The 22,429-nt window shown below is 40.6% G+C and overlaps 2 protein-coding genes across 6 annotated transcripts in view; one reads left to right on the top strand and one right to left on the bottom strand.

Moving 5' to 3' along the window:
- The first annotated feature begins 720 nt into the window (after nt 1-720).
- RIOX2 (ribosomal oxygenase 2) lies at nt 721-15,483 on the top strand. Of its 5 annotated transcripts, none has more exons than XM_082769836.1 (11): nt 738-770; nt 2,965-3,062; nt 3,202-3,637; nt 6,095-6,214; nt 7,319-7,447; nt 9,973-10,076; nt 11,546-11,648; nt 12,295-12,460; nt 12,718-12,806; nt 14,111-14,224; nt 15,316-15,483. In XM_082769836.1, exons 3-11 carry the CDS (start codon nt 3,206-3,208, stop codon nt 15,475-15,477), a joined length of 1,419 nt encoding a protein of 472 aa, XP_082625962.1. In that variant the 5' UTR covers nt 738-770; nt 2,965-3,062; nt 3,202-3,205; the 3' UTR covers nt 15,478-15,483. The 5 variants fall into 5 exon arrangements, with proteins under 5 accessions (XP_082625964.1, XP_082625962.1, XP_082625961.1 ...); XM_082769835.1 differs by lacking the exon at nt 738-770 and adding an exon at nt 1,195-1,360; XM_082769838.1 differs by lacking the exon at nt 2,965-3,062 and having other exon boundaries at nt 721-770.
- Nucleotides 15,484-18,129: 2,646 nt separating this feature from the next.
- CRYBG3 (crystallin beta-gamma domain containing 3) overlaps nt 18,130-22,429 on the bottom strand; it is a 91,406-nt gene continuing 87,106 nt past the window's right edge. The window contains exons 20-22 of the mRNA XM_082769823.1: nt 20,430-20,588; nt 19,682-19,841; nt 18,130-18,266 (exon numbers count right to left, since the gene is read on the bottom strand). Coding sequence (XP_082625949.1) covers nt 18,178-18,266; nt 19,682-19,841; nt 20,430-20,588 — 408 coding nt within the window. The 3' untranslated portion in view covers nt 18,130-18,177. The remainder of the gene's footprint in view (nt 18,267-19,681; nt 19,842-20,429; nt 20,589-22,429) is intronic.

A 22,429-nucleotide genomic window follows, 5' to 3' on the forward strand; every position in this document is an offset into this window, starting at 1 on the left:
TATTCCAAGGGACCCAATTAGCACCATGGAAGCAAGAGAGATTTCTACCACAAGGAGGAACAGGACTGCAAAAGCATTTTCTAAAAAGGGAGGAATCTGAGCTGCTATTTTAGATGTGATAGGTAGATGTGATACTTGGGTTTCTATTATTTCTGTTATCTGCGGTTATCTTAAGGTTACATTTCCCTCTAGAGTGCTGCTAGAACATTGTCCCCTCTTCTATCTGTCTTTGAGAAGTCCCTCTATTAACAATCTTGTGCTCTATACAACTTTCCACGTGTATTAGCCACGTACTTAGAGGCTGCTGAGGTTTCCAAATTTCACATTTTGCTGGTAGTTCTATTTTGTGCGCTTCACGTGATCAGTACACAAGAACAGAAGTTTAGCAAAGCCTACCTAACAATTTCTCTGACATCTTGCAAAGAACGTAAACTAACCTATTAATAGACATATTTAATAAAGGTAAGTAAAAACATTTCTTGATGTTTTCACACCCTCACTCAAAGGCCTCAGGAGAGGCGCACAAGAACAAAACTCAGGTCCAGGAAAAAACAACACAGCCAAAGAACAATTAATCATTTATTATACACAGTAAAACTTCACGGGAAGAACCACGATTTTTCGCGAGGTGACTGCTATTTTAACCCATCACGCTCAGCAGAGCCGGCTGCACACCCAGCCCCTCACCCGGCCGCCCCGCCGCCATTTTGTGGCGGCCGCCGAGCGCCTTCCCCGGCCCCGCCCCGCGCAGCGGCCGCGTGCCCGGGAGGGTGAGCCCGGGGGTCCGGGGGGAGCGGAGCCGGCGGGGGGCGGCTGATGGCGGCGGGGGGGGACCGCCCAGCAGCCTCCCCGCCGGCAGCAGGGGGGCATTGGGGCAGCCCCGCCGCCTTGCTGTTCCGGCTGCGGGTCGGGGCGGGAGGCAGCGTGGGGTGCCGGGTGCCGGGGCGGGAGGCGGCGTGGGTGACCCCCTCGGGGGGTGAGGGGGCGCCAGGAGACGCCCCGGTGCTCGGGGGGTCGTCAGAGCGTGGCCCCGGGGCTGTGCCCGCTGCTGGCGGTGCCCCTCGCGGCTGGGGGCTGCCCCCTTGGCGTGGCCGCACGTGTGAGCACTGGCTGGGATCCGCGGCTGGCCCTGCAGCACGGTTTTCCGTGTTTTGTTTTTTTTTTTTTTTTTTTTTTTTTTCCCTTCTGGAAAAAGTTTAATGGTACCCACACGTGGCAGCGCGGCGGTGGGAAGCAGCAGGGCTGTGTGGCCTAAGAATAGCTGTGACCAAGTTTTTCTGCCAGAGCCCCCCCGTGCTGTGCTTTACAGGCCTGAGCTCAGAAGCAGGGCTCAGCTCTCCCTATATTTAAGCATTAACAGGTGTGTGATTGGGAAAATACTGATGCGAAATAACTCCTGTCTGAAGCCAGAAGTGGTCAGCTCTGTTGTGTTTTTCTGGCTCGTTCCAATAAGCCACCAAAACATGGCAGCGCAGCACGCTGTGTAAAGGGAGCCTGTTCTGTGAGCAGCACTCACTGGAATTTAACGTAGAGGCTGGGCGTGAGCATGAGGCTGACAGGATGGATTTAGGTCTGGGATACAAATAGGGCAATTTGGTCTTGGTTGCATTTGTGTTGCTGGTGTTTGGGAGTGTGAGCGCAAAATTGCAATGCCTGCAGCATCGCCAGAGGTTGTTAGCAGTAGTGGGCTAACATTCAGTCCTTTTGAGCATTCCCATTTCTTGCTGAGGGCTGTGGCTTGCTGCAGCGAGGAATGTCCAGTGGTGACGTGGATTTCCTCTTGCTGGACTTTGGTGACCCTCAGTTACTGCTGAGGCACAGGAGTTATGGATGAAACACTTCACTAGGGAGTTGGTGTAGCAGTGAGGATGTCCTGCATGCAGCTGTGTAGGAAAACTTTGCACTGTGCGTGCACACCAGAACTAGAGTTTGTTTTGTGATAAGGATTCTGCATAAAAAGCATTAGATTGTTTACTTTTGGGAGTAAAGCTGTCATTTTCAAAATGACATTTGCCAAATGAAAGCTGCAGTATGCTGTAACTCCTTGCATGTTGGCTTCACAAACCTGCTCGGACAAGCCCAGGGTTAGCTGGGCTCAGCCAGCCCGGACTGAGCAGGCGTGCTGCAGTCCTGGAGGGCTTGGTGCTGGCTCGTTGTCAGGATGCTTAACTCGGCTTCTCAGGCAGGGTTCAGCTCTGCCTGGGGCTTTGAGCCACTCAGAGGGATGAACTGCTGGTGCTGATGTAAACTTTAATGCAAGTATGTCTGTATGTACTATAGTGTTAGACTTACCGTTACTTGAGTTTTGCCTTAACTTTCCTGAAAACTTGGCAGATACGCCCTTTGTGAATTACCTTTTTAATTTTTTTACATAATGATATATGGACATATTGTCTATCTTGAGAAAAAAAAAACGACAAAACACTGACACAAATTAAGTGACTTACAACTTTTAAATTAAATGTGTGCAATTTGGGGAAAAAAGTCTTTTTATTCTACACAAACCACAAAGTTTGACAGCTGTACAAAGATGGAAGCAGAACCTTGTAATTTTAGTTTTCGCTGTAATTGCACAGCATCAGCAGAAAGCCCTAAAAATATTCCCTCCCTTCTGTAGACTTAGTTTAGCCAGAGCTGGCCATCACAGTATAGAGACGGGGACAGATGTGTACCGTTGTCACTGTGTGCTGACAATGACTACACCTGCAGCATTTGCTTCTTTCCAACATTGGTGTCTTTCAAGGATGTGTAATAGGGTCCCAATTTCTCATTCTGTCCCCTCTCCACCCTTTTTGCAAGTTATCAGTAAAGCTCTTACATCTGAGGTGGTTTTTAAATGCATCTATTGCTGCAGAAGACCAGTCTACCAAGGGCTCTTTTTGTGGGTGGATTTCCATATTTATAAAGATCTCATGTGTGTGGCCATTTGGATTCATTGTGTCTATTTTTTTATTATAAACTCAGGTGTGGGATTTGAACTTCTGTGAGCCACAGCTTCCAGCAGAGTCCTTTGGAGTTTGCTGAGGATCTGAGAGTGGATTGGAGGCAGCTTGGAACAAATAGTGAGCATCTGAAAGCAGAGCCATTCCCGGGGTACTCTTGTTTGCCTACTTACACTGGAGAAGGCAAGAGGAGCTGCTCAGGTCCCTCAAGGTTGTGCTGCTGGTTGACTGTTCTTTCTCTCTCTCCCCTCTTGAACAGGAACATGCCCAAGAAAGGAGGGAGGCAAGCTGAAATGGGAAAAGAAATGCAGGTGCAGTGTAAGCGAGCAAAGGTGGAAGCAGCTTGTTCACTGGCAGTCACGAGTTTCGAGAGCCCGGACAGCCTTTTTGGAAGCCTGATCTCTCCCATCAAACCGGAGGTGTTTTTCAGGGATTATTGGGAACAAAAGCCGCTGCTTGTTCAGAGAAATGATCCCCTGCTGGCTGCTTATTACCAGTCTCTCTTCCAGCTGCCAGATTTGAAGGAACTGTGCAGCCAGGGTCTGTACTATGGGCGTGATATAAATATCTGCAGATGTGTGAATGGAAAAAAGAAAGTTTTAAATAAAGAAGGCAAAGTGAATTACATGCAGCTGAAGAAGGACTTTGACCAGAAAAAGGCAACGATACAGTTTCATCAGCCTCAGAGATTTAAGGTTGGGTCATTTCATGCATTTGAATATAATTAATACATGTTTTATAATGCAGCATATTTTGCTTGACACATACTTGACATAGCTTTTTCTCTGTCCCCAGTAAATCCAGGTGAAGCAGCTCACATCAGTGACCTGCTGAAACCTACACAGGAACTGTATTAAAAGACAGTTTATACTTCTGCACTGCCCATCACGTTTCAGTGGTCTGCAGTAAGAACAAATCTGACTTATGCTGTAAAATTAAGTATTACTTTTTAAAAATTTGCTTTATCACATACAAATTCAGAAAGATCTGAGTTCACAAAATTGATGATTATCTATCTATGCCTGCTTAAATTATCCTTTCTGCCCCATTGTTCTGCAAATGGAGCATTTATGCCAAATTCCTTTAACGGAAGACAAGGTGTGAGATAGTGTAAAAGATTTGCAGGACATTTTGCAATTCTTGATAAAGGATTGGGCTTTGAATTGCACCACAGATGTGAACCACTGCAATTTTGGTGATTGCCTTTTCTTGTTCTTTTTGATGCTTTTGCAATCTTCATGCATTCAGAACGAGGCAGTGGGTGTCTGCACGGTTGTATAAAGGACTTGGGTGTTTATACTTGGATCGAGTAGTCCTTTTTTTGTCCCATGGTGTCAATGCAAGTTAATTACGAAGTGGTCTGTAAGGACTCAAATATACGGCTGTATCAGTATTGTTAGCTGATCTCAGGTCAAGTGCCATTGGCATTTCCAGTGACAGGGGCATTTGCAGTTGAGCTGTTGTATGATTTATGCTGAAATGTAGAGCTCGAGCTGAACGTGCATAAGTTCTGGCTGAAGTTACCCTTGCATGGCTCGGGTAGTTTGGCATCCTTTGCTACGAGAGTCATCACTTTGGTGCATTACCTGTCACATGTCAAGCATGGGTGAGTAAGGGTTGTTCTTCAATATGCCCACACAATTAATAAACAAACATGCTTTTGAAAGAAAGTTCAGAGAAGAAACTTTCGGAGTTAATGAGAAAAACCTGTTCTGAGAAGAAAATGAAAAACAATCAAAGCGGAGTTTGGGCAGGGAGCACTGCCAGCCTCAGCCACGGCTCACATGCTGGTTACTTCATAAGTTAAACCCATGATGAGGCTGGGGCTTAGCTCCAATGCTTTGTGCCTTCTGTACTGTGTCTGTTAAAAACATTGCACCTGAGCTTCTTGTACTGAATACGTGACTGGCTCATAGCTTAATGTTAGATCTGAGGTGCATTCTTCAAAAATCTTTGGGGAGCTCTGTTATTAAATATTTGCTCAAATCCCTTGTTGAATTGAGTAATAAGCTAAAGTATTTTGCTGCAGTAAGACATGCTTGTTTATATTTTCTTCTTTTTCTTTCCCCCAGTACCTTGTACTTATCTTGACCTTTGCTATAACTATTTGAAAATTAGATTCAAGTAACAATTTGTAAAGCATTAGTTGCTTTATTCTTGAAAAGTGCAGAATTTCAGCACCTTGATTCTGCCTAGCTAAACTTAGCAGATGACTTAAAACTTCTGTGGGCTAACTATTAGAGTTCCTTTGTTCCTTTTTTTTTTTTTTTTTTAAAATTGCAGCATGTGTTAACTAACATACATGAGTGATAACAGCGGGAGAATTAAGTCTTATCAGTCTTCTTCAGCATCTGTTATGATGGTACCTCAGTAGCTTTGTGCTTTGAAGGTTTTCAAAAGCATCTCTTGGCATGAATCTGTTAAATTTTAATACATACATTTCAGTTGTGGAGGAGCAAAGTAGTTTTAATAGGTTGAAAGGTACTTTCAAAGTAAAGAAAGATTCTTGCTTTGAATTACAAACCTGTGGCTTATTCCACAAACAAATGTCCTGATATCTACACTACATACACTGCAAAATCTCAGAGGCATATAAAAAAAACAACAAGTCAGAGATACTTTATCTCCTCGATTACGTACCTGCAGAGTGTTGCTTGGTTTCTGTTGCAACTGGAGGCATTGGAAGTAGGTCTCTAACCTTTGTACACTCTCTTTGATGCTAGCTAATATAATGCAAGTCATGCATGTGTTTATTGTATTAAGATGCTTTGCAGTTTGTGGGATGATGGTTGGTTTCTTTTCCTCTATATCTAGCCCTTTTTTGGTTTTAAAACCTAAAGACAGCAGAGGGAAGAGAGCAAACACCAATGCTATGTAGCACGTTTGGTAGCATGTAGCACTCCTTGGCTTACTGATTACCTTTACGGCAGATCTTTGCTTCTGCAGTGCTTGCTTTCTGCAGGAACACCTTTCTACCCTGGCAGCAAGTACTCATTGCTTCCACCTTCCCAGCCTCTGCCTCCCAGTTATTTCTGTGGGATTTTGGTAATTCCCTAGAAGAACCTCCCAGGCAACAAGGCAGGCTAACAGGCTGGGAGACAGCCCAGCTTGGCTGAGCTCTTCGCTAGTAACGTCATCCTTTCTCTCTAAAGGAGGAGCTCTGGAAGATTCAGGAGAAGCTCGAGTGCTACTTCGGGTCCTTGGTTGGGTCAAATGTGTACATTACTCCGCAGGGCTCACAGGGCCTTCCCCCTCACTACGACGATGTTGAGGTAGGACAGCACAACCTCAGCTGTGAAGCTGTGCAGGGGGTTTTGCTAGTGGCAGTGGATACCTCTCACTGTTTTTTTTTTTGTTTGTTTGTTTGTTTTCCCCTCCCCTCACATAAACTAATATTATAGAAAAATGTTTTTCCACTTATGGTAAGTGATCGCAAGTGTTTCAGTATGGTTGTTGTTTTTTTTTGTTTTGTTTTTTGTTTTTTTTTTCCCCCCCTCTGAAATTTCACTGAAAAGGTACTGAGGTATCTAATGGTAATATCATAATATCATATCAAGGTCTGGTATCATACCAAGGCCTGGTATTTTCTTTAGATGAAAAGAAAACTTGTTTTGCCAGCTGCAGAAATTTTCTAGCACCTTCTTTTCGTTTTCACTTCATTCTGACCCCCAAGAATCTAGAAATCCATTTTTCCTTTACAAAGTACTTGCAATTTTTCACTGGAAGCAGCCTGGTGGTACTGGTTTCCATTTGCTGGGCCTGCTGATTTTAAGAAGTTACTGGTATAATGGAGTCCTGTGGTCCAAATGCATTTCAGATTAGCTTCTAAAAGAAACACTCAAATAACTACTGGATTTAAAAAGCACATCTTGAAGTTGGACTTTCACACCATTTTTTTCCCCATTAACTACATTTGGAGTTTTATTTTCCTGCGTGTTCTGGCATGTGTCATCAGCCCCTAGCTCACACCATCCCCATGGTGTTTATGACACTGCCAATGATTGGTGGTTAGACCTGTATCACCTAATATTTTGAATATCCGTGTGGTAGATACTACTTTTAAGTTAGTCGTGCAGCACCTTTTTTAAATCATTGGGAGAAACAGGGATTTCCAGGTGCCTACCTTAGGATAAAGCAGATCTTACGTTGCAGCTCTTCTCCTCATCTCTAAGTAGAGCCTAAAAAAATATGTTGAGTGTGAATTTCTAGATTGTAGGCACCTAATAATTCAGCCTGTGTCCCTTCTGTTTGCTTTCTGTCTCTGATTTCTGGCATCCTTCCACAGACTTTCCAAGTAAGACGATGGCTTGACATTTCGGATTAGTTGAATGTGTGAGGGGGAGGCAAGGCTTCACTGTGCATTTGGTCTTTTGCAGGTGTTCATCCTTCAGCTAGAAGGCGAGAAACACTGGCGACTCTATAAACCAACGGTGCATTTAGCTCGGGAGTATAACGTTGAATCAGAAGATAGGATTGGGAAACCCACACATGAATTTGTATTAAAGGTATTGTAAGTGAATTGCTTTAACTGGTCTGAGCTGTAATTGCCTGAAAAGTAGTTATATTTGAAATGGTCCTTTTCTTGAAAACAGTACTTCCAGTTCTCGTGGCTGTGAAATTGAGAGCAGGGTTGGTGCACAAAACACTCTGTTAGAAATTTAGGCTGTAGTTGTCTAACTATCCTACCATTTCACAAAAGGTATCATTTGCTTTAGTATTTAAATAATGGACCAAGAAACCAGTTCTTTCTGGAAATTGTTTAGTATTTTGTAAGTTGGGCACCAGGAATCCTGGTTGATGTTTGTGGAGTTCCATGCAGAAAAAGCATTGTTTTTAATATGGTTATGAAGTGGTTTATGCTGTTACATGCTGTCTGTAATCAGTCGGTCTGATCCATCTGTGCTCTAAGACTTAAAGCTTTCCAAAGTTTGTCACTGTTTTGGTGAATTGGATTTAAATATTATAGCTGACCGATAAATAGAAGCATGAACTAAAAAACATATTAACTTGATGTATTGTTTTTTTATTTTTCCAAACCTGAAAATCAAGTGTTTGGCAGTTGTTTTTTTATTTTTTTTTTCTTTCTAAATAGAACATTTCACAAAGATTGATTAATTCAACCCTTTCAACAGCAGCATTTCTGTTTTACATATTTGTACTTTAGAAGTGTGTTACTTACCCAACAGGTAGGGCTGCTCTGTTTTGGAAGCCTTGTTAGTTTCTCCACCTTGTGTCCTTGTCTCTGCAAGGTCCCTGCTCTTTCCTGTTTTCAGACTTGCCTTTGGAAGTAGGTAGTTTAGGAAGAGTAGTTTAGGTTTGATATGATACTGATCTTCCTGGCCATGGAGTTTGACAGATGGTAATTTTCAGTTGTCAGGATGTATTGGTTGATGCAAAGTCCAGTAAATTACGGTTCGTTTTTTTCTTTCTGGAACATGTTGGGTAGGACTCAAGTGCCTTTGATTTTTATGGAATAATGCAGTATTGCACAAGGCATTGTACAGGAATTATTGCAGTGAAAATACTGGCCTCTGGCCCTGAAGAGGGCTTCAAAATGTTCCAAGTTTTTATTTTACTTTTGTGTTTGGTGTTGGTTCCTGCCTCCCTTTTCTTTTGGTTATCTGTACGACAGTCTCTGACAGGAATGTATAGACTGGTATTTCCTCCCTAAACATCTTCTAAAATATTTCCCTTCTCCTTTTTTAACATTTCTGCTTTCCGTTCATGGGCAGCTTAGAACAAATGGACTGGTCAGAGGCTGTATTGGAGTTCTTCTCCCCTTCTCTGAGAAACTGGTAGCTGAATGAGCGTGAAGGCATGCTAGTTGGTTTAGGAGGTCCCAAACCACATTTTGTCTTGGTGACTCTTCATCAGGCCGTGGACACGGCTGGCTTGTTACTGGTGTCAAGCACAGAGCTTATGTGTCAGTGGCTATCTGTCCTTCATGAATGATTTCCCATTTACTTTGCTGATACCCCTGCCTTCATCTAGTTCAGAAGTAAGAAGATGACAAGGTGATCAGAATCTCATTGTGTCTCTTGGGAAATGCTCTGCCCTTCTCTGGGAGTTGCGACCCATAGTCTATGAAGAATCTGGTCATTTTAATTGATGAGCATTGTGCTTGTTGGTTCACTTAAGCTGATGAGACTACCAAGCTGATAAGAAGAACAGGAGTTGCACTGCAGTGAAAGCTGCTTTGAACAGTGATGGTCCTGGCCTCTTTTAGGATGAGCAAATTTAAGGAACAGTAAAATTAAAATGGAATCAGATTTCACTGTTGTTGCCGTATGAACCTTCTCATTGACTATGCTATACAGCTACATAGATGTTTATAGGAGAAGCTATAATTAACTGATTTTTTCCTTCTTGGAGGCAATTTGGCATGCTGCATACTTCTCTCTTACCTTGACTTCCTAATCTAAATTTTTAGCTGTGTGGAAATTTAATTTAGATAGGTAAGAAAGAAGTTAGGGAGGGGAAAGGTTGTACCTTTTTTTTTTTTTTTTTTTTTTTTTTTTTTTTTTTTTTTTTTTTTTATAAAGTGCTTTAACTGAGAATTTCAGACAATAGTATTGCAACAAACTGCAATCTTTATAGAATATTTGGCCTTTCTTGTGGATACTGACCTTTTCATTTGACATGATCTGACTGGATTCACATCACACTGCTTCTCTGCTAGCCCAGTGTTTTGTCAGCATGTTCATCTCAGCTGTGGCTTGGACCCCTTTATGCAGCTAAGCTGGAATGTGCATGTTCTGTACTGTTACCAGCTGGCTGTGTGCTTTCGGACAGGTGCATCGTAAATAGTAGTAGTAAGTTGGGGAGTTCAAGGTATCAGACTTTCTGGCATAGGGTGCTTTATATTATTAAAATGTACTATGGAGGATCTCCCTATTTTGTGATTAAAAAAAACAGAAACAAACCACATTGCCAGTCCGTCTGCTCAGAAAGTATTTCCCCTATTTTACAACAGCGCGGTAAGGTTTGATGAGGTGCCCTAATCATACCGATTCTTTTCATTTTCTTGCAGCCTGGTGACTTGCTGTACTTCCCAAGAGGGACTATTCACCAAGCTGACACTCCTCCTGGGATATCTTATTCCACACACGTGACCATCAGTACCTACCAAAACAAGTAATATTTATTTATTTATTTATTTATTTATTTATTTATTTTCTAAAAAGTGGCTTTTCTGATAATGGCTTTCATCTGCCAGGCAATGTGTGTGAATAGTACAGGCCTGAAAACAGTGTTCCAAAGAAGTGAGGTCTTGTTAAAACAAAACCTTGTAATGAACATTGCTTAGTTCTTTTCTGCGTTCATTCTATTTAGCCCTTGTTTTCTGTGACTAATACAGGGATAGCGTATGTTATTTTCCTCCTAGAAATATGGTGGAATGGAACATGATTGGGTACCCCACTACTATATCTGTTCCCTGCAGTTACTAACAAAATCTAAGCCAGTATTCAGGTAGCTGTGATTGAAGTTTTGGAGGCTGGGGGCAGGAGAGGAGGGAAACACTTCTGTGAAGTGGCCTGTTTACGGGATTTTTCTGCAGCAAACTCTGTGCATTTTAATGGGTTATTTTATTATTTACCAGCAGTAGACTTTACTATGGAAGATAATGTTACAAAATACAAAAGTAAACTCATTATTGTGTTTAAAAATCTGTCATCAGTGGCTGAAATTATTGTTCATTTCATAAACTAGAGAAAGAGTCATGGGTTATTCCTTTCATCTTGTTCTGTCTCACATTTTGTAGTCACCCACGCCTGTTCTGACAGACTTGCTGCAAATTCTTTCTTCGCATATATTTTCTACTTATCTGTGTTTTTAATCTCCCTAGCACATGCATGCAAGTCAGGTTTCCTTTGACACACATCTACATGTAATGCTTGTGCCCACTGAAGCCTTTCATCACACAGGGAAATACTGCTGTGACCTAATCAGCTTCTCTCAGATGCTGGCCTTGGAGTTATTGGCCAGTTAGGAATTGGGAAGGATTTCTGTTAGCCACAAAATTGGGCAGAACAAGTTTGGGCGTACTCTAGATGATCGTAAGATGTTATTTTTAACCACCAGATGTACCATGTTATAAACCTAGGATGTCCGTACTGCTGGTAACTCTTAATGTGGTTGTGTTGGAGGGAAAATTAAGGTTAAGATGCTCAGAGGAGTGTCTTCATAACAAATGGGTTCTACTGATTTTAATTTACAAAATTCTATTGAGAAGGCAAAACAAAAAAAAAGTTACTTTCTGTAAGTATTGATGGCCATTGGAAAGAGTGTTTGAGTTTATTTATAACATAGGTGGCAGTGTTAGTGCTGAGCTGCTTCGGCTAAGTGTGATGGCACACCCAAACTGATCGGCTGTGAGTGGCCTCCAGAAATCCTTCCCTCTCAGTGTGTAGCCAACAGTGGAATGGTTGAGTGGAGAAGATCTATTTAAAAATAAATAAATAATAAAAACTCCCTTAAACGAGACTATAATAAGTCATACTTTCTCAGATAGTAATGGCAGCAGACATAGGTAGGAGAAAGCATGCCTCTTTTATTTCAGTGCAGCTATTTTAGTAATTTTTTTTTTCCTTCCTGTCCTACAGCTCTTGGGGAGACTTCTTACTGGATGCAATTCCTGGCCTTGTGTTTGATACTGCAAAAGAAGATGTGGCTCTGCGGACAAGCATACCAAGGCAACTGCTCATGGTAAATAGGTGGGACTCAGGGAAAAATAGTGCGTCCAGCTGAAACTTTAGTACTGAAGAAAGTGAGTATCTTACTGATCTGCTGTGAGAGCTCAGTGCAGTGGTACTGTCTTGTCTTGCAGCAAAACCACTTTTGAAGACTTCAGGATGAGTGTCCTGAGGTTTGGTGCAGCTGAAGCAATGCGTATTGGTTAATATCACAGTGTCCTTGTATGGCTCGCTTCCTTCTCAAAGCAACATTATTTGCTTTGGAGCTGTCAGACAGGTGTAGTTTCCATCAGGTCAAACTTTTGACTCTTTAAAAAGTTAGTGGAGCTGTAAATTGTTCTGTGTCCTTTTTATGGTTGTCTAGTTGTGAAAGAGAGAACAAATCTCTCTTTCAGGTACACTTGCAAGCCGTTTAGCATTGCAGTTAGTCTCATGGTGAGGAAAACTGAGCATCAGCTTATGTGTGTGAACAGCTCAGCTCATGTGGAAGGTGTAAAATAAACATTTGTTGTTCTGGGAGTAAATTTTGTTACCCTTTCAAAAGATAAAAGAGAACTGTCCAGATCATCACTGCATCTCTTTCTCCTTAGGAGAAGCTATTTAAGCTAAACTCTGTTGATCTTAAATTCATGTGAGATCAACTCTGTGTGAATATTCAGCAGGTGGATATAGCAGACTCAACAAAAAAACTGAGCAGCATTTTGAGAATGCTTGCAGACCGCCTGGAAAACACCAGAGAGCTGAGATCATCTGACATGAAGAAGGATTTCATTATGAACCGTTTGCCACCTTACTTGGGATGCGATTCTGATCCTTTAACTCCAGGTAGGTTTTGAGGTTTACCACATCTTTATTCCCTTTGTTGATGTTGTGGTGGAGCTGTTGCTAACTCTGCCTTTTATGATTTTTGTGTATTATGGTAGGCAAAGATTGGAGTCTAGCGTGAGCTTCGTGTTTGAGACAGATGTTGAAGCATAGCTTAACAGGAAATGTAGCCACAAGAAGACGGCTAGGAGAGTAGGGCCAATTTACACCATTTATATGGTTTCCATCCTTTCTAATGAAGATTTTTTTTTTCTTAGGTGGGAAGTTGCCCAAATTAGATAGCCAAATCAGACTGCAGTTTAGGGATCATGCTATAATTACAGTGGAGCCCGATCAAGAGAATTCTGTAAGTATAAGGAAGGCACCCCTCTGCACTTGGGGTGTGTGGGGATGTTGCCGAGTGTGAAAGGTCTTGCACTGTTGTACTGGTCTGTCTGAAAGGGTCCTGCGATTACTGCTTAGCTGGACAATGCATCCTATTAGGATTTGGTAGGAGATCGTGGGGTTGCTGTCAAGCAGTAATACGGCATGTTCTTGCCTTCTGGAGGAGATCTACAGAACTAAATTTATCCCGTGATTCTGCATGGCAGGTGCATGATCTTCATCTGAGGTTAGATGGGATGGACCACTACCACTACTAAATGGTCTGTACAGCTCTTGATAACAGATTTTTTTAATTATTTATTTTATTCTTTGTGTTCAAGAGCACAAATAGGTTTCCTCAGAAGGGGGAATTCTACCGCAGCTGCTACAGGCTGTATATGTGCTTACTCTTCACCTCTGAGTTGTCTTTATCTCTAAGCTGGTGCCTGTGAAAACAAAACTGTTCCATAAAATAGCTGCTGGTATCTCGGATTATGTTGTGTCCAGTCTGCTTCTTAGCTATGAAGGTTTGTGATACGAATTTGAAAAAGTTATTGGAGAAAACTGTCTGACTGCTCCAGAATTTTAGACTTCAGACTTCTACAGAATTACTTTATAGTGGTCTTAATTGAAAAACAAACAAACAAACAAACAAAAAACAAACATAGGACATCTTGTACAATTTTTTTTTACGAGTAAAATGTTTCCCGGTGAGAAAAAAAACATAGCATAACTTTTTCTGATTTTCTTCCTCCATGTTGTGTCTGTATTACTGTGAGAATATGTGGGTTTTAGAAGCTCTGTTTTGCAATTGTTGATGCAACTCCTTTTGATGTCATACAGATAAATCTGAATGAGATTACATGGAGAAGACTTGTGTCCTCAAATTCTCAGTGAGTTTTGCCCACAGAGCACTGAATTGGCTTGCACAACTTTAACCAAGGAATGCTAGACATGATTTTTAAGAGACAGACTAGTATGACGGAAACCTAGCGATATGAACTCCTCCATTAAGACCTTCTAGGAGGTGCACCTTAAATGGCACGTGAGTCCAGCAGAGGCATTATTAAGGCAGAAGAGAAAAGGCTTTAAACTTTTCCATAAATGTTTTGTAGACTCCCTTATTTCTGTCATAGCTTACTGTTGGATCATTCTGTTAGGAAGGTGAATTCCTTTTCTTGATACTAGAGTGGACATTCAGAATTAGGAAGATAATACTGTCACTTGAGTGTGATGAATTTGAGGATGTGGACCATACATAATTATTTTCTTCCTGCTGTCTCTTAGGATGAAGTTCGCAGAGAGATGGTGTATGTGTACCATTCTTTAAAGAACAGGAGAGAAACTCACATGATGGGGACAGAAGATGATGATACTACCACTGAGGAAGGCATGTCACAGGTTTGTTCCCCACTTCATTTTTACTTCATTTTTTTAATATGGGCACATGTGCACGCACTGTGGTGTCCTGTTGGGTTTTGCTGCAGATTTCTTTTGCATGCCTTGAGTTATGTCCTAGGTAAAGTAGCAATATGCTAGCACGTGTTCTGTAGTGGCAGGGGGGTCACTGTATCTTCCACAGGACAGTGTGTTTATGTCAGTTTGAAATGATGTTAGCCTCTCTATGCCCTGTTATGTAGTGCAAGGTAAGTGTGCCCATTTTAGGGCAGTGTGGGAGGGTGGGTCAGCATCAGGACTAACGAGTTCAATCTTTTCCTGAAATGTAAAGAGGAAACTTCTGTTATTACTAAGGCAGCAGGTGGTTCTCCTTTATGCTTACAAAGGCTATATACAATATTTCTGAAGAATGGCTGCAAGCTTTGCATCTTTTTGTTCCAATTTATGAGTGAGATGCTATTACATCAGGCTTGTAACCTGAACCTTGGATATAGGTTTCCACAAATATACCTTAGAGGCAAAACTCTTGTCTAAGTAGCTGTAGCAAGGCTTTTTGCCTGTCAGTTACTTACTTTTTAAGGTAAATTTTGCTGAACATCTAGAGAAAACTGGTAACTTATACCAGCAGCTGCACAATATAAGTCTTAGAATAGAGCTTTTTGCCCTTAAGGTCTCCAGCCATGGGAAGATGGGTCTTCTACCGTTCTGTCAAACTATTTCTAAAGATTGTGTGTAACAGAGAGAAAGAAAGAAACTTACGTCCTCTTCTAAAAATAATGCATAGGGTTAGGCAAGAGTGTATATTTCAGTTCAGAAGCCAGAAGGGGAAGACATGTACCTTAGGTCTCTCTACATCAGTAAGAGGTGCTAGCACAGGTAACCACAGCTTCCATGTAAGAAGAGATTTCAGCTGTCTTTCTCTTAATAAAACTGGCAAGATGATACTAATCTTATGCAGGATGTGCTCAGAAATCCCAGTGTGAAGTGGGAAAGGAGCACCTGCTGATCAGTACCTATGTCTTAAACATTGTGTAATAATGGCCATGTTGTACTTAACTGAAGTGGTTTTTCTTTTCCTGTTTTTTTCCTCCCAGCAGACTCATGGACTGCGTTTTCCTTTGTCATACTTCGATGCACTGAAGCAGATTTGGAGTGGCAGTACTGTTTATGTTAAAGAGCTTAACCTTACCTCTGATGCAGAGAAAGAAAACCTTGCCTTGTCACTATGGACTGAATGTCTAATTGAAGTTTTTTAATGCTTTTGTAAACTAGCTCCTCCTGGAAGCAGTATTTCTGGCCATTAAGAAGCTCTTGAAAGAAAGGCATATTCAGTTTCTTTTCTTTCCATCCAGCCCTTGGTTTGTAGTGCTGTCTAACAACACACTGCAATGTATGTGTGTACGCACATACATACAGGCTTTGCTACTTTCTGATGCTGAATGGTCTTTTAGTTTCCTTAGTGCTTTGGGAAAATGGTCATTGGGACAATAGGTAAGCTGCTCAGAAATGTTAATAGTGGAACAGTTCGTGTTACCTTTAATTGCCAGACTGTTAATACCCATAGAAAAAATCTGTATCTCCACCAAAATTATTGATGTCTTACGCTTCTTAGATAATGAAGTCCAATTTTAAGTACTCTAGTTCCTTGGGGATATTCTATGAAAAATCCCTTTGTCACATCTGTAAACAGCTCAATTCACTTTCCCCATGCTGTTGATTTTTTTAAAGATGCTAAGCCCTACTGCTTAGATGCTGTCACCTCTCGAATAAACAAATGTTTAATATTTAACCTGTGCCTTCTTAATCTGAAAGTAAACCAAACCGGTACCTGGCATCTGTATCTCCAGCACTCACCTGAGTGGGTTCCGGTGGCAGTATTGCAATTACCTTAATACTTTAAAACCTGCATTTAGTAAGCAAACCAATATAATGGCAGTCACTTATTGAATATACTTACTTAGTTCTGTTTTTTTGGCCAGTTGAAAAAAAATACTTGTCAGGAATATGCTTGATATCTATTAAAAACTATTATTGTGTTTTGATAAGTTGTTTTAAAAGAAACCAACAGGCAAAAGATTCCTCCTAAAAAGTTTTATACAATTAAAATATACATGCTTAGCATTTTACATTCAAGATCTCTTAAGTACAAAAGCCTTCTTTACTTGGTTATATAACACTGGCACACCAAAGATGATTTAGTTGTTCTTGATTTAAAAGACTAGAACTTTTTACACAGGCTTTAAAATTGCATATAGAAAGCAAGTCACGTGTAGAACGTGATATACTGACTTATATTAAAAAAAGCAAAACAAGTGCTTTAGCTGTAAAAATATATACATACATTTGGAAATCTGTTATTTAAACAGCAGATTTATGATAATTTTAGAATGTAAAATAGTAAGTTAAGTGCAAGTAGACTTTTTTTTAAATAGTACTATATAGAATTCCATTTCATACAAAAATAGACATCCATATATTTTACTTCTGTGGCAAATAGGGTCATGGATTTTTACTTGCTTAAGGATGAATCCTGTTTGGGTGCACTGGAATAGTTACAGCTTTTGGAAACTAAAATAGCTTTGTTTTCCACTAATCTAAACTCTTTAAATAGTTATAGAAATACATACCCTGAATATACAAATAAGGAAAAATAATTACATATTCAATAAAGTAGATTAATTTAGTGACATGCAAAATGAAGATACCAGTGAACTAAGGGACTTCTATTCTACTTGAGGTGTTAACAGCCCTACAGGTGTCTGCAGTTCCTTATGTATTTGTCCGTGTTGAGTGAGGAACATGCTTATTACAAGCCTGCAACAACTGCAGTACAGTGAAGTATCTCTTTCTCCCTACCTTAAGTGACAGTAGGTGGGATGGCTGCATATTGCTGAAATTGAAGAATCTGAAAGCATGCTGGACTGGTCTTCATTAGTCTAATTCCTGCTCCTTTGATGAGCCAGAGGAACCTTAAAATAGTTGTTACACTGTTCTTTTGACATCAAGCAAGTTGGAATGCAGGCTGCTAGCACTTAGTGAGTTACCTTCTGAAGGAAGACATGGCTTCAAGAACAAATTATATTGTATTAAATTAGTCTATATACATGAAAACAAGCTAGAGTAAAATCATCACTGTTCTAAATTCAGTAAGCCCTTGTAGAAATCTAGCCTGACCCAAGATAGCTGATTCTCTTGATATATGCATCTATGCCTACGTTTAAAAGTGATCTTCAGGGATTACTCACAATTTCATGGGTTGGACACAGCCCATGGATCTGCAAAACAAGTTCTTAAATTTGGAAAGTTGGTCTTGCTAAAACAAATGAAGACAAAGGCCTACCAGTAACGTTAGGAAAGTAACAGTCAGACTCGTTATTGCCCCATTTCATATACTGAGCTGGGAATTCCAGTTCAAAGTTGTCTTTATGAACAAAATAAATTGCACTTTAGCAAGAGATGTGATTTGAGGTTCAGGATTGCTTAGAGCCTGAACTGTTTCCCTTGGGACATAAAAATCCAACTCAACCTCTATCAAGCTCGATAGTGCAGTCATACTTCAGTGAGCTTTCATCAGTTTTTGCAAGACAGGAAAAGACAACGTTTCTAAAGAGCCTTTTCCATATTATCTCTTGCAGTTCATATCCTGCAAAACTTCTGTCTAGCCTTCTGCATTTACTTTAATTCTTCAGATGAAGAGTAACAGCGACTTGGAATAAGAGAGGCCTCTAAAAGAATCAGCTCAGAGTACAGTCCCGGTGGAAAGACATTATTTAGCTCACCCTCACATCCTCCAGATTTGAGCAAAATCCATTTGGTTTTAGGAGTTGGTGCTTTGCACAAAGGAAAGCAGAGAGGATTTGCTGCATAAGGTTCCAGTGGTGCATGACTTCAGTAGTAGGCTTTTTCCTCCAGGTGCTAAGAAACAACATAAGGTCCATCTGTGTGGTGGGTTTTACTCACAATATTTCAATGTCCCATTTTTGTGAATGTTTGTCCTCTACTGGCTGATTCATAATGATGTGATTCTTGTCATAATAATTGCCTCCTTAAAAACAAAACAAATTCATAAAGGCAAACCATTAAAAAAGAAAAGCTCAGCAAAGTCTCAATAGAATCTTTAAAAACGTGACTAAGAAGAGAAGTAGCTGAAAGACATTCTATGAGGGACAGGCTACTGTCCGCCCTTCCATCGCTGTTTGTCTCCTTCAAACCATCGTTTCTCAACTTAAGCCCTAAGGAGCTGTATTAATTCAGAAGCAGAGTCCACCACAAACTTGAGTCCTCAATATGCCTTTGTGCACAGAAACTGCACCTCTAAAGAAGTTTTTGCTTTTGGCAGATCCTGAGATCCCACTATGTGAGTGGATTTTTAACTTACATATTGCTAAAGTAAAAATACACAGAATTACAGCTATGGGGTATTTGGCATAAAATAACCATTTCAGCCCCAGATTTATTAAGTCTTTAAAATTTCTCTCCTTCAAATACACGTAGCATAGAAATAACAGTGCATTTTTACCATGCCATAAATAGAAATCTGTGCTCTAAAAAACAGTCAAATGGTATCTCCCTGCTCAAGCCTTCAACATTGTGCAGTAATCTAGGTGGCACAGCTTTACTGTAAGAATTGCTATCAGTATTACCAGTTGGGATTTCACTTTGCATCTAATTGGTTGATAGTCACTATTTATCAGTTAGTAATGGTGGTTTAACTCCTTAGTTCTGGAAGCCAGAAATGCTGTATTTAACATCACTGAGCTGAGAATTCATTGTCAGTAAGCTTGAGGTGCAAAGGTCAGATCTGTAATGGCCAGCAGGACACTTACTGTAAAGGTTGATAACTTTAGATGTGGGGTTTTACAGACCATTACCCTGGTCTGTAAACCCTGCAGGGGTGTTAGGCCATCAGTTAATTCACTTAGTTCTTTCATCTGAGAAGGCAGCACCATGGAGCCCCCAGCCTCATAACCAGACACTGTAAGGTCACTGTCCCACCACTTTTCCTTAGGGATAAAACCTTAGTACCAGCAGCAGGGCTGGAATGAGTTGTGCATGAGGAACAGGCAGCCTCCAGTGAGGCTGTTCTATCATGATGGGTCAGTAGGACTCGTACGTCAGCAATGAGAATTTTCACCAGCCTGAAAACATCAGGAGCAAGCACTTTTCTCTTTTAGGCACACCTATTCGGTGGTGGTAGTTTTTCCACCACCGTTGTGTCTTCTGTAACTGCCATTTCTTGCTATCAGCGCTGTTGAATTCCCTGAAGTAGAATAGCTGATTTGATCAAAGTAAACCTCCGGGATCAAACACTAATGACTTGTCCCACTGTCAAGCAACTGAACATAAAACTAGCAAGACAGGATACAGTATTTAACCTTAGGAGCTGGAATACTGCAACTGGCCACAAGCCTAAATGCATTTAGAACATGTGAGGATTGATTTCATTTGTTTTTTACATACCTTTAATATCAAGTACCAGTTGGTCGCTGAGGTATGAACTGATGGTTCCATCCTCATTGAGTCTCCACTTTTGCCTTTCCTTCCCATGTTCTGCCCAGAGTGCGACTTTGGCTCCAGGCACGTCTCTGCCACCAATGACATCCAGACAGGCATTGTTAGCCTAAGAAGCAAAAAGAAAAGTGAGATCCAGGCCACAAAGCTTCAGTTTTGTGTCTGACTTATTTCTGTTTCAGGCACTGAAAATAGTATAGTAATCATGCTATAGTTGGTAATGTTCCTGACGAGTAAGCCAGGAACAGATTATTCAGCAATTGACTAGTTGCTCAATCACAGAAGGTGGTCTTTGTTACTTTAGTTATTTCTTATGTTAGGTCAACAGCTTTTTTATATTAAAAACAGACCATCAAGGGCAGCGTTAATACAAAAACACAGCCTTTCTTCGTTTATTCATTTTCAGAGAAATTCTTAACTATTTAGAGATAATAAACATTCTTAAATGTGACTTTAGACAAAAAAAAAAAAAAACAGATTCCTACTTAGAAGAACATCAGTGCCATTAGGCAGATAAAAAAGTTGTCTAATTTGCCAAAGCAGACAGAGCACATCTGTCTATACACAGCAGGAAGATATAGGTTATAAAAGTTTTGGTTCAACATGCCTAAGAGACACCAAAAGCTATCCCAGTGTTAATGCTAGCTTCTTTTAGAAATCCAGGTGTTACAACCCACTTCAGAATCTGGAAACTCACCTTGGATTTGAAGAGTCCATGACAGTAGTGCCAGAGCTGGGTATTCTTGCCATTGTATGGAGACACACACACTGATGTTGCTCTTATATCTGCTAGGCTTCCAGAAACTGTCAGGTATTTACCGTGGGCTCTGTTCTTGATTCTGAGGTACACTGCTGGCTGAAATGGTGTGAAGGAAGAGAGTTAGCACCACACAGATTCAAAAGGTTGATGCCAGAATGCCTCCTTTCCATCATACATTAGTTTTCTAAAGTACACGTTGCATTCCCCAGTTCCAGATGACTATGTAAAATATTTTAGTGGAAACGAATGTGCATGTAAGGCAGCACTAAATGTTTTTCACATGCAGACAGACAGCTGTAAACAGCAATTTTATTTTTTTTAGTGTATTTTTGTCTATACAACTAATTCCTGTGATATGCAAATAGCCTTAGTTCACATTTCATTCACTCCAAGGCCAGTAAATGGGGTATAATCCACAAGCTTTTTACTCTCTGAACACAGAACTTGCTGAGTCACATATCCAGCAACTTCAACACCATTAACTGGAATATATGGCTGAGAAGTTTCACCATTGCTTTTGAACATACGCAGAAAAGAGGGTACTCAACTAGCATCTCCTTTTACTCAGCTTACTCAAAAAAATAAGGAGATTGTGTAGGGCTACTACAGGATTTGTAGTTTCATTCACAGATTATTCACATTATTCACAGATTTCAGAGCAAATAAAGGAAAGGGAGCTATAAAGGGCAGCTCCCCCCAGATGCCAAATTCTTCTGGGAGCTTTGAACCTTCTTTTTCCATAATAAAACAAACCCTACATTAAGAGACAATAAAACCTCCATCCTACCAACCATCCATGAATTCATATAACATATTCATCCATGTATTCATATATATATATATTGTATATGTTCTTTACAAGGAAGGGATCATATTTGGAAAGTCACTGAGCAAAACTGTCTCATCTTGCATTAGTTTCAAGTGTTTAGCTTTTCTTGCAGTACCTATTACACCAGTAGACTTGACACAGAAAGGAGGAGGAAATATAAAGTGGTAACAAGTTTGTAGTAGTATTCCAGTCTCTAAAAAAAAAAAAAAAAAAAAAAAAGAAAAACAAACCCCAACATATGCCCACGGAAGTGTCAGGCGTGACCAACTGACTGCACAAACTCAAGGAAGCCTTGTCTGCAGGATTTAAAATAAAAACAAAACCAAAAAGCAGCATACAAACTCCAAATGCCAAAAACCCCAGCAACATACCTGAGGCACTACTTATAATATTACTCACCGTTGCAATATAAAAAAGGATGCTACTGAATACAAAAGCTCTTCAGATTAGTGTCTGAAGAGAGAATTCTGTTTTTACGATCAACATACATTATTTTATTATTTGCAAAAACAGAGCCAAAATGGGATCCTTTGATAGTTACCACTTCCAAAGAATTCCAGGGAACTGTCAACTTCTAGACTAACAAATCATTTTTGTTAAAATTACTTTCCTTTTCCAACGGGGAAGCATATAATGCATAACTAACAGGAAAGATGATCGTGTTTGTTCACTGTAACATCTCCCCAGTTGAATCTGTGATTTAACAATTAAGCAGCATTCGACATGAAGTGGAGACAAGCTGTTCTGTGAGCAGCAGAGCTACCAAAAACCTTTGTGGAGTTACTGCTCACATTCCCTTCCACTCTCCCTTTCCCTGTCTTCCAGGACACTGTGCTCCAACAGCTATGTGTGGCTGGGCACACAGCAGCATGTGCTTTGGCTGTTTTAGAGTTCATCAGTATCCCTGATTACCTGACACCCCTCAGAAAGGTGAAGGGTCAGAATTAGAAATTGGCATTACTTGGGGTGAGGTAAGGATGGAGAACCCTAAACCCTGGTGGGACTGCACAAACGTTGCTTCTTTTGGAAATCTAGGCTACAGCAAACTTGTTCTTGCTTCCATTAATGTTAATTATAAAACAAGCCAATATAGAATTGGTTTTCTCAT

Source organism: Aythya marila, assembly GCF_965140915.1.
Source record: "Aythya marila genome assembly, chromosome: 1".
In the NCBI taxonomy this organism is placed as follows: Eukaryota; Metazoa; Chordata; class Aves; order Anseriformes; family Anatidae; genus Aythya; species Aythya marila.